At 35.6% G+C, this 12,690-nt stretch overlaps 1 protein-coding gene across 1 annotated transcript in view; it reads right to left on the bottom strand.

Moving 5' to 3' along the window:
* Positions 1-2,447: 2,447 nt before the first annotated feature.
* The window catches only part of LOC139315841 (ras-related protein Rab-10-like), a 30,211-nt gene continuing 19,968 nt past the window's right edge, over positions 2,448-12,690 (bottom strand). The window contains exons 4-6 of the mRNA XM_070942321.1: positions 8,170-8,259; positions 4,083-4,184; positions 2,448-2,669 (exon numbers count right to left, since the gene is read on the bottom strand). Of these exons, the coding sequence (XP_070798422.1) occupies positions 2,592-2,669; positions 4,083-4,184; positions 8,170-8,259 (270 nt within the window). The 3' untranslated portion in view covers positions 2,448-2,591. The remainder of the gene's footprint in view (positions 2,670-4,082; positions 4,185-8,169; positions 8,260-12,690) is intronic.

The following is a 12,690-nucleotide window of genomic DNA, read 5'->3' as shown; positions in this document are numbered from 1 at the left end:
TCTTGGATGTCCTAACATTTCTTGATTTTTAAATAAGGATATAAATATAGCAATAACAATAGCACTTAGACTTATGTACTGCCCCATAGTGCTTTATGGCATTCTCTGAGCAGTTTATAGTCTCAGCATATTGCCTCGAACAATCTGGGTCTCCATTTTACCAACCTTAAAAAGCTGAGTCAACCTTGAGCTGGTGAGGATTGAACTTCAGGCTGTGGGCAGTTAGCCTGCAATACTGCAATCTAACCACTGCCACCACAGCTCCTATAGGTTGTCCTTGAGTTATGACTGTGATGTTGCTTGCCCATTATTGACACAAGTGGTTTAGGCTGTTAATTGAGCAACTTTGTTTAATGAGCCACCCCCTCCTCTCCCTGATGCAACCATTAAACAAATGTGTGGGCCATTAAACAGAGGATGGGATGTCTTGTGTGGGAGGACCTGGTAGGCCTAGCATAGATTCAGGCTTATCTATCCCGGGTCTCCCAAGCCTACAACTACCCCCTAAAGCTCCTTGTGCACCACTTCTTGGCCCTTAGTGACACAGAATCCTTTAGCTCCCCTCCCACCAAGCAATTAGAGAGTGATCAGGCCAGGAGTTTGCAAACCTCCAGCAGCCAAAGGTCATCTGGAGTTTAAGCTACAGTGCTTTCATAGGTCATGATGTGGGTCCCTGTCAGCCTTATGGGGTAGCCTAGCAGGAAATACTACCAGATGAGCTAAAGCTACTTGTAAACTACATCAACAGAATCTTACAAATCTGAAAGTACATCCCTTATAAACCAAGAAACTAGGGAATGACTCTTCTGAGTCTTTTGCCCCATCCATATTCCTGCTGCAGTTTCACTGATGTTTGGGCCATCCATCTTGGACTCTGTGTCCTTTGGGATCTAGACACCCCCATTATTTGATTGAGTTTGCCAAGACAAAGATATTGCTAAACTGTTCCCAGTGGTTGGTCATTCAAAATGTTGTATATTATTCTGTGGGTTCTCTATATCTTGTAGTCCACTTGACCCAACTATAGACTTAGAGAGAAGCAAGGCATTAGAATATCATGGACCAGATCTTACATCAGGGAGATGGAGTCATAAATGGTGCTGTAAATTCAACCCTTTTCTAGCTATTAAGTTAACATATTCTTCTCATTACTTCAGCAGTTGGTTCAAAATGTATCCAAGGTATATGCTGTTCGTTGTTGTTATAGCTGCAATTCGCTTTAGAAGATATTGCCCCAAAACGTGTACCAGAAGTTCTGCTGCTAAACAGATTAAATGTCTGTTGTACATTCATTCATTTTCTCAATATTTCATCTTCACACAACTTGGCAGTGTTGTAAAAGAATGAATCAGCTTCATCTGTAATCTTTATGTTGTTAATTGTCTAAAAGTGCTTGTCTGAATTTCTCTTTGTCAAGGCTGTTTGTAGTGGGCAGCTTTTTATCCCCTGTACATATAGAGAGATTTCCAACTTGCATTCCAACATATCCATCATTTTGAGCTGCATACAAGGATTGTAGGGCATTTGAATGTCAAAAAATCTCTTTTACATCCTATTTCACTGGCACTTACATTCTATTTCACTGGGTAGTAATTTGGCTGCATGTAAGTCTATCAGATGTGGTTAACATTGAAGGAATTTGCTTGAAGTTAAAACAAGGGCTCTTTTGGTGTCCAAATAACTCTTGTAAACTCTTAAGTAGGGAGACCTGAAGGAGCCAATTGTTGTTAATTCTCCTCTCCCTCTTTTCATTATACAGTAATACAGAATCCCTCTCTTATCGGAGATTAAATGTCCCTTCTTGTTAAATCCACGCTGCTCTCTCTTAATGTTTGGGCTTCTGTAAGTGATTAGTTTCTCTAGTTGTTTCTGGTAAAAGGCTTTTTTTTTTAAAGAACCTAAGTTGTTGTTGCTTATTGGTAAGTACCCAAAAATAGAAATGACTGTCTCAATTAGTGTTAAAAGGCATTTCCTAAGTATAAAGTCTGAGTCACATTCTCACTTGTAAGATTCTGTCCTTTCCTAATGGAAACTAGAGGTGCTAGAGAACTGATAGTGGCCTCAGAAGAAGTGTGTGTTGTAAAAGCATTTTTGGAATCTTGGAGAAAGATGGAGAAATCAGTTGTTGCTCAATCCTTATTTGCAGGTCATTCTTGGGTGTTAGTCTGTGATTTTGGGTTGCTTTGGAGGCTTTGAACTGACCATCATTCCTGAGTTCACCCTAGGCTATTTCTTCCTTTTTCTCATTTTACAAAGTATTTAAAAGTGCCTGCTAGTAAATATGAATTCAAATCTTCACAAAGATGTCATGTATACCTTTTAGGTTTATTGTATAAATAAGCTATGATGGCCAACATTCAAAAATAGTTTGTATTTTCTTTTACTCTTCCATTCTGAATAACTTTTACAGTCATGATACATAATGTAAATCTAATGTTTGGCTTGCAACAGCAATTACATAAAATGTCAATGGATAAAGAATCTGTTCGTTTGTTAGTATCAGTATAACTGAGAAATTTTATATGTTAGGGATTCAAGGCTTTGATATATACAAGTCACCAGTACTAGTAGCTTTCTCTTTCTTTGTACAGTCACAATTTGCAGCAAGATCTTGTTTGTAGTTTTTCATTTAGGTCCACCACATCTAAGTTGAGTAATACACAGGAATTCTGATGGGGAAAAAGCCATAGAATAGTGTTCAGCCAGTAAAATAAAGAAATACTTTTTTATTCGGTATTTGAAATAAAATTGTTTAAAATAAAATTATTGTTAGTGGAAAAAAGAAATTCAAGTAGCATCCCATGTAATAATGTCTTGAGAGATGCAAAATGCACCCCACTAAGTAATGCAGTTGTAAAATGATGTCACGTGACTGCATGGCTTAGCAACAGCAACCCTGCAGTTCCGGTTGCAGTCATAACCCTTGGACCCTGGGGGGTCATTAAGCAGGAGAAGGTGGGAGTTTCAGGCAAGCAGGCTCACAGGTGAGAGCTGAAGGGAGAGCAATGGGCAGGCAGGCAGAAATTGTGAGCAGGTGTGCCGGAGCATGGTTGTATGCATGGGTACCAAAGGGGGCATTGAGGTGCTGCAGACCAGCACTAGGGAGTATAGGTGGGTGCCACGGGGACAGGACCACTGGCAGGTACTGAGGAGCAGGGGCAGGGGCAGAGTGCTGTGGGAGGTGGTGCTGCAAACAGGTGTTACAGAGCATAGGCAAACAAAAAAAGCAGTGGGAACAACTTCAGACTTCCTGTTGGCTTCCCACTGACTTTGTGGGAAGCCAGAAGGGACTGTTGGAAATCACAATCACATGATTATGCAGAAGCTGCAATAGCCACAAATCTGAGAATCACTTATAAATCCCCCTCGCTGAGTACCATTGTAACTTTGAACAGTCACTGAACAGGTGGTCATAATCTAAGGATTACCTGTATTGAAATTCAGGAAAGAAATTAAGTTTATGGGATATAGATGTTGGTTAATGCTAATTTTTTATTTGATTTGAAATTACATGATTTTTTTTTCCTGTTTTTATTTATTTGTAACCTGCCTTTATTATTTTTACAAATAACTCAAGGTGACGAATATATTCAACAAACCTCCCCCTTCTTATTTTTCCCACATCAACCTCCCTGTGAAGTGAGTTGAGTTGAGAGAGTGTGAATAGTCCAAAATAATCCTTTTGGCTTTCATGACTAAGGCGGGACTTTTTAATAAAAGTTTTAATAAGTTGAGGACTACCTGTAGATAGATAAATAAATTAGATAAATAAATAGATAAATATTAACATCACACAGCTTGAGTGTTCAGTCAATTGAATTGGAAGGAACTAGTTTCAGTATCTTAGTATATTAATAATTGAGAGTGGTATGGTCAGTATTGCAGATAGGTAGAGCTATATAGCCAATATACACAAACCTTTTCAAAATTGAGCCTTTCTGGTTCATATTTTCTTTCTTTAAAGATTTTTTCTTATTATGATAAAGAATAAAATATACAAAGGTAGCGGACAGATCTTTTACCTTGGACAGCCTCTTTTAATTCATACGAAATGATATAAGAAAGAATTTCAATTTGCTTACCTTGTTCAATATTTCTTCGGCAAGAACTGAAAATGCATTTTCAATATTTATATTATTCTTTGCACTGGTCTCAAAGAAAGGTATTCCATATTCCCAAGCAAGCTGGAATGCAAAAAAAAGAAATAAGGGAATACTTTGCTTTAAAATATAAGTCTTAGAAAAATTAACACAAAAAATGGCTCATACACGATGAAGTCGAGGACTAAACATAGTTGTTCCTTTATTTACTGAATTAACATTTTAAACTAAAACTTATAATGGGATATTTAAGTAATGATTGAAGGGATACTTCTTCACTTTCAGTTTATTTAGCTTTCTTTAACATGTGGCAGATACTTCCTTTATTAACTAGGTTCAAATCTGTAGTACACAAAGGTTGATATTCTCGAAGATGGTACATTTGTTGCTTATAACCAGCAGATACTTTACATCAAAAATGATGGAAATAGACATCATTGTGGAGCATATGGTGCAGCATATGTTTTCAATGCAAGCATAATCATGTTTAGTTGTTGAGATACCCAGTAAAAAGATCAGTTAGTAAATCATGTGAAGGATCTTTGCCAAACTGAACGGAACCAGTTAGAATTGAAAAATTATGTTTCACAGTTTCAAATTTAAAAAGTACCTGTCCAACGTTTTCATCTGGTCTTATCCCCTACAACCTTACACTCCCCCCCCTCCAGCTAAGAGGTTGGAAAGTTAAAATGTATTTGACTTGATATGCAATTATTTATGCATTCTCAAATCTCAAATCACCCATTCACAACTTTTAAATACAAATATTTTAAAAATCATCTAAAATAATTTTCAGAAAATGTAATGTCTTCCTCCAAGCATATAATATCTCTTTTTGAATTAAATATGCAAAGTAATTATAATTAAGATCAAGAGTTTTAGCCCAAGGTTTGGTTATAATTGCTGTACTAGGAACTTAATATTTGTAAAAATAAATTATACTACATTCCAAGGTATGTAAGGCTTTAAAAGTATGTTTTCAGTTGATAGTAATCCTAAATAACATGATTTCATATGTTTATTCTACAAGCCACCATTTGGGAATCACTACATTTCAAATGCAGCTTCTATTTGAGAGACTTTGGAAAAAAATAGGAAAGAAAAAATAAATAATTTGAGTTGGGGGAAAAAAAGACTGCTTTTTTGAGTAGCAAATATCATTGTGTCACCTGAATTCAGTATAGCTCCATGGCAAATATCTTTATGGGGGGAAGCAGAGAATTTATAGCTATTTTGAGCACCTGTAATTATTGCCTTCCTCTAGTTTCTATAATTTATTGTTTATAATAATAATAATAAAGACTGAATCACTTGTGCCAGCAAAAGCAAATCTAAGGGAAGCAAATGAAAGCATGGATAACAGGAAGATTTCTACAACCTCGCCCAAGTGAAAGTCTGGCTTGTATCTTTAATTTTATGAACTTATTTTTCATGCTATGAAACTTGCATTAAAAGAAAACTAGAAAGTATTGTATGAATGAGAAAAAAAAGTGCCTTTCTTGTATGTTGACACATTTTATGTTTTCAATTAAAAGAATAATGAAGATTCTTCTGGGTTTGCACACTAACAACTCGGTTGAAACCTAGCATGTTATGTGAAGCCAGTTCATGTGATGAGTTTAGGGTTCAGTGTACTGCATGAATCCAGATAAGTTTCATTTAATGAGAAAATCATATATAGGCGTGTCCAACCATGGCCCGTGGGCCACATGAGGCCCTGGAGAGCTAGTAAGTAATGTGATCCCAAAAGATTGTAAACTTTTAAAGTTATGTGATTTATATACATTAACTATATTACATATTTTGTATGCAGTCCAAGACAATTCCTCTTAACTCAAAGCAGCCCAGGCAAGCCAAAAGGTTGGACACTCCTGCCACAGATATATCCTATAATCACAGAGTTAAAAACAAAATAAAATACTTACATAATAATTTGCAAAAATAAAGTATTCATATGTTGTTCAAGTTATAAATGTAATGTGAATTTTCATTCCAAAGAGGAAAAAAAGATGAGAGATTTGGGTATGGTGAAGAAAGAAATAAGAATTTTCCCTTATATTCATTTCCTTAATGGAAATTTGATTCAAGTTAGTTGTTTAAAACCTGATCTCAGCAGTGAGTTAAAATTGTCATAGCGCAAGGAGTCAATAAATTATGCTTACAACAGTGAAGTGCGAAAGCAGAAATTATATGGAAGGCTGTTTTGTTCTTTAAACTCCTCTTAACAGTGTTTTCAGTCACTTGGTGGTGCAGCGGTTAGACTGCATACTGCAGCTACTTCTGCTGACTATGGGCCGCCTGCAATTTGGCAGTTCAAATCTCATCAGGCTCAAGGTTGACTCAGCCTTCCATCCTTCCAAATTGTTGGGGGCAATATGCTGACTCTGTAAACCACTTAGAGAAGAATGTAAAAGCACTGTAAAGTGGTATATAAGTCGCAAGTGCTATTGCTATTGTCTGCTGTTACAAATGTAACTAATACACTTTTGTTCGTTTATTAATATTATTATAAGAAACAACATTCATTTATTCAGCTTTGCAGCCAATCTTTCCTTCAAGACCTTAAGGCAGCTAACATGGGGCCACCCTTCATTTTATGGCAATAGCAACTTGGTGAAGTAGGTTGGGCTGAGATAATATGACTAACATAAAGTCACTACGTAAGTTTCCAAGAGTGGACTTGAATTTGGAGCTGCCCCGAACTAGTCCAACATTGCTTCCTAGGAACCTTTCATTCATGAAGTAAACCTTCATTATAAGAGTCCCTTATAGGGAAATAAGCAGCATAAAAATGTAATAAATAAATAAAATAAAAATAAAAAGCAAAATCTTTCATGTTCTGACAAAGAAATATGAAAGCAATTCAGAACATAAAGGAAACTGAGGCAGGAGGCAGATTAAGGAAAGGAAACCATGGATTTTGTTCCAGTAGTAAGATAACAATTGCAGGGTAGTCATAGAAAATTGGAAAATGAGCTGAAATATTTAAAGTGAGCCAAGTGAAATATTTTAGTGTTGAGATATCTCAACACTGCCACCTTGTGATCATTTATAATGATAATTTTTACCAAAGTTGTGTGGTCACAAATACTTAAAAAAGAATTACTGTTATTTCCTTGAACGCCACTTGAAATAGCTGTCATGATACCAAATTCAATCTATGGTATTAAGGTGTTTTTTCTTGGATTATATGTCTGTTGGAAGACTGTTTGGGCTATTTTCTCTCTCTCTATACTCATTTGAGGAGTTATAAAATGCAGGAATGCTGGTTTTTGACAGCTGAGTCGGAAGGAATTTTGGAAGACATGAACTGGTTCCCTTTTGCACTGAGGGAAAATATTCAAGGTAGATATTTTTTTTAAATGTTAAACATGTGGAGTGGAAGAAGACAGAAATAAAATAATTTCTGAAAGTGTTCTATTTTCTATTTAACTTTTTTTTTTGTAAGATTCCAGGGCATAAAATAAATCTTAGCAAGCAGGTCATGTTTTTTTTTCAAAAGCTCCCACAAATTTTAAATGAATTGACTTGTCTCATACTTTCTAATTTATAATGAAATCCAATTTTGATTTAACCTTAGAGGGGATAAAATGTAAATGAATTTGAACTGTACTCACTGTGAAGAAAGTTGGATGTCATTTTTTCATAATCTTCTTTTTCCTTTGTCTGTTTACTATTTTCTTTATTTTCCCTATTCTCTAAAAATTTTATCTTGTTAAAAATTTAAGAAAAATTATTTTAACATTTTATTGAATTTAAATGCACTCTTTCTGCTAATGATAATAGCTTCTGCTGCTAGTAGGTCATTGGAGCATTCTGGTGGGGGGCGGGGAATCTCTTTTGAAAAATTGGAAGACAGTGTTAAAGCAAATTTTGAATCCACATAAGGGACAACTAAGAAAAGTATAATCCTGTGAATAATTCTTCACTATATTGTCCTTTAGTAATGAAACAGGCTGCTATTCTGCGATAGTAAACAACTGCATTTATGGTCATATTGCAAATATATTTTGATAATGTACCCCAAAATATTTAAGCAACAAGGCAATCACTTATAATTCGTGCCTACCTTTTCTCCTTTGTTTTTTGAAATTATACGTTCTGCCTCCTTATCGCACTTGTTACCCAGCAGTATTATGTCTGTATTTTCACCTACTTTCTATAAATAGACAGAATATGATTATCAATACATTGAAATATAGTTGTGGCATACTTTTGCCTAATCTTACAATATACATTTTCTCTATCTGAAAAGTAAAATCTTACTACACCAAATAGACAAAAAATGTAAACCTGAGAAAACTTCAACCAATCAAGAGAACAAATATTCAGTAAATGAAACTGAACAAATGAACCATTTCATTCCTTATTTGCTTCCAAGTTAATTATTATAAGGGAACTGTCCGGTTCTTAGCCCATTCTGGCATCGCACAGTTGTTATGCACTTTACAACATTTCTTCAAATGTTTAGGAAAACTTGAGCCAAGCCAGATAGTCAACTATTAAAAAATAGTCACAAATTACAATTATGCATGAAATATTTTGAAAACAAGTCACCTATTACTTAGTACAATATAGACCAGATGAATTAGTCATTTACCTATAGCAAACATAAAGAACAAACACCACAGGTTTCTGTTCACAGTGGACATAATTTCATGGGGTAATAAAGATGATCAATCCTCTGATTTTGCAAATTCATTTTGCAAATTTAATTCATAGGTCAAGACAACCAATAGTTATGTACAGCCTAAATCTCTAACTGTATTCAGCCATGTGATAGAAGGGAAGGATGGAGATGCTTTAAAGAATTATAGATGGGGTGCATTGCTATGTCCTGTATCCCTCATGCTCTGAAGCACTTTTAGGACCCTGTATCCAAGATGCTGTATTGCCAAAAATGTAACCATCCCACACTAGACATTTTGCACATACTGGGTTAATATTTCAAGAAAGATGTAATAAAGCATCCACAAACCACTGAATCATTATGAAAGGCTTTGCTTTCAGTTTCTTCACTTAGCACAGCGGCCCCCGAATCTTTTGGGCATCATGGACCGATTCCATGGAGAGAGGTTTTTCCACAGAAGTCGGTACTTTATACTTTAAAAAGTATTTATGAATACGAATCTATTGTTTCAGCAAGAGAAGCCTTTCTAATTCTAGTCATTGACTTAGATTAATTGTTCCTGCTGCTTCCTGACAACTGAGAAATTCTTTGAAGTCAAGGTAACAAAAAGATATTACGTTTCTTTAGGACATTAATATAAAATATAATATACAATGGAAACTTTCTTCTTCAAAAAGTTGATTGCATATACAGACACACATGATCATTTTTAAAAAACACAGGGGAGGTCTTGAGGAGGAAGACTTTGATGTAAATGTTCTTTATGCCTGCATAAAATGGGAATGGGATTTTACACATGTTTTTATGCTTATCTAAAACTGAAATAGAATTTTATTTATTCAAGTTGTATGTATTTCACACATGCATAACATGGCCAATTGGATGTTATGCATACGCAGAAGCATATATAGTGTACAATTTTTTGTTGTTGTGGCATCTGAAATCTGTTACATCAAGGACTGTTAAAGTTCTTCTGTCTATTTCAAAAACTAAATCTGGAATTTGGAAGTTTATATGCAATGTATTGAAGTATGGAATTTTTACACTTCATTCAACATTTATAGATCCCAGTTCCCACCCAAGGATTCCAAGAATTGAAGTGACCCGAAAGAAGACTCTCAGATAAACCTTAAATTTAAAAAATCTATAGAAATCACGCTCTTACCCTATAAGTTTTAAATGGAATTATGCTGTTGCTAAAGCCAGGAAAGTTAACATAAAAAAGAAAGACGTGTAAATAGAATAAAACAAGACCACCACTTGTTTTGCATCTATTAAGTTACATGAATACCTTTGCATTCGTGCAGTTATCTCATATATTTTAGCGTAAAACAGAAATGTCACCCCAACATGCAGAAAAGATGCAAAGGAACAACATTATTATTCATGACAATCAATAGAGTTATTAGCATCCTGCATACCTACTCATCATAACTGTATTGTTCAGTTTTAGCAGCAGAGCACTAGACAAGATTTATTAAGGTCTGCCATTCCATCTTTTCTAATTTACTCAACTAATCTCATTTCATAAATGCAGCTGATGTTCAAGATAATGCAGTTTCTAAAATGAAATAAACTCATTATCAGAGTACAGGCTTAAAATAATGAATCAATCTAACCTGTGGTAGACCAAAATGTTGATTTTTTTCAGTAGGCATTGGAGCTTTACTCATTAAAGTCAATGGCTCCCCTACATAAAATTATATTGCATTCCTAAAACACAGAATTGTGAATAGATAAGTATATAATATAATAATTTGTAATAATTAGAAAAGATATTTAATTTTATTTGCTTTCTAAAAACTGACTAAAATTCTTACATTTGAAAAACGAACAATGAAATTCTCTACTTTTCGGATATGTGTATCTTTATTCAATATTGATTTAAATTTATATCAAAAAATACATTTTAAAAATTCCAGAAAAAAACATTTACGTATTACTTTAAATTAAAATCTTAACACAGATTCCTTCATTGTGGTGCTATTTGCACAATTCAGATAATCAAGATTGCTTTGAGAAATCTAGAATTTAATTTGATTTCTTTTCCCATTTATTCCTTAAACCAAGGGTAGATAGCTTCTTTATTATAAGAAAACTTTAAACTAATTTTTCAGCTCTAAAAATTAAGAACAATTAATTCATATTCTGGATTCCTTATGAGAAGCATTATGTTTTTTATCAGCCACTAGGTGGAGTAGTTCAATAGTAGTTTGTCACATTAGCATAGAAAAGTAATTGATTACATAGAGACTCAATGCAAGGGAGCCTTGTTCTGGATTATCTGAAAAATTTGGGAGCCTAAGCAGATCTGCTATTTAACATATCTTTGCAATTACCGTATTTTCCGGCGTATAAGACGACTGGGCATATAAGTCGACCCCCAAATTTTCCTGTTAAAATATAGGGTTTAGGCTATACTCGCCGTATAAGACTACCCCTCTTCCAACGCACACCAAATAAAAATTAAAAAAACATCAACTGGCTCACCCACAATGTAAAAGCAGCTGTGCTAGACCCAAAATGGCCCCTGAAACAAGCAGGAATCTCACACAGCCACAAAAAGCCAAAAAAAAAAAAACAACAACTTTCACACTTTACACACACACAACGCAACACAATACAACTGGCTCATCCACAATGTAAAAGCAGCTGTGCTAAACTCAAAATGGCCCCTGAAACAAGCAGGAACCTCACACAGCCACAAAAAGCCCAAAAACCCAACTTTCACACTTTACACACACAAAATTCCACATACAGCTTTGTGAGATTTTGTGTGTTTGTGTAGTTAGAGTGAAACACTACAAAAACACACTAAATCTCAGAAAGCTGCACAAATATTATTTTATTTTATTTTTATTTTTATATGAAAGCTAAATTTAAAACTTCCTAAACTTTAAATGGCTAGGTCTAAAAAAGAACAACTAAAAAAAACCCCAATTAACTATTTTTTTTTAAAGATCCCAAAGGGGAAAAAAACTTACCCAATAGAACAGGGGTCTCCAACCTTGGCAACTTTAAGACTTGTAGACTTCAACTCCCAGAATTCCTCAGCCAGCTTTGTTTTGCTGGCTGAGGAATTCTGGGAGTTGAAGTCCACAACTCCCTGCCTGCTTGATTGCCAACCTTCCTAATGCCGCGACCCTTTAATACAGTTCCTCATGTTGTGGTTACTCCCAACGATAAAGTTATTCCTAAAACCATCAAAAATATGTGTTTTCCGATGGTCTTAGGTCAGGGGTCCCCAACCTTTTGGACCTCAGGGACCACCAACTTCATAATTTTAAATTTCGCGGACCACTAATACGAATCCAGTGCGCCGCTTGCTGAAGCATCTGGACTCCCAGTACAGGATGGGGTCCTTCAGGCACTCTCCCTCCTCTCTCTCTCTCTCCCACTCTTTCTCTCTCATTCTCTCTTTCTCTCTCTCTCATTTTCGCTTTCTCTCTCTCTCCCTCTCTTTCTCTCCCACTCTTTCTCATTCTCTCTCTCTCCCCCCCCTCTCCCCCCTCTCTCATTCCCTTTCTCTCTCCCCTTTCTTTCTCATTCTTTCTTTCCCCCACTCTTTCTCTTTCTCTCTCCCCCTCTCATTCTTTCTCCCCCTTTCTCATTCTCTTTCTCTCTTTCCCACTCTTTCTCTCTCATTCTCTTTCTCCCCTCTCTTTCTCTCTCTCTTTCTCCCACTCTCTTTCTCTCTCCCCCTCTTTCTCTCTCCCCCCACTCTCTCTCATTCTCTCTTTCTCTCTGTACCCCTTTCTCTCTCCCCCCCACTCTTTCTCTTTCTCCCTCCCCCTCTTTCTCTCTCTCTCCCCACTCTCTCCCTCTCATTCTGATTCTCTCATTCTGATTCTCTTTCATTTTTTTTCTCTCTCTCTCATTCTCTCTCTGATTCTTTGATTCTCTTTGATTCTGTCTCTTTCTCTGTCTCTAATTCTCTCTCTCACTCTCTCTCTTTGATTC

This window comes from Pituophis catenifer, unplaced genomic scaffold (assembly GCF_029215685.1).
Source record: "Pituophis catenifer annectens isolate HBS135680 unplaced genomic scaffold, rPitCat1.0.hap2 SCAF_3, whole genome shotgun sequence".
Classification (NCBI taxonomy): domain Eukaryota; kingdom Metazoa; phylum Chordata; class Lepidosauria; order Squamata; family Colubridae; genus Pituophis; species Pituophis catenifer.
This window is presented reverse-complemented; position numbering and strand designations above follow the sequence as displayed.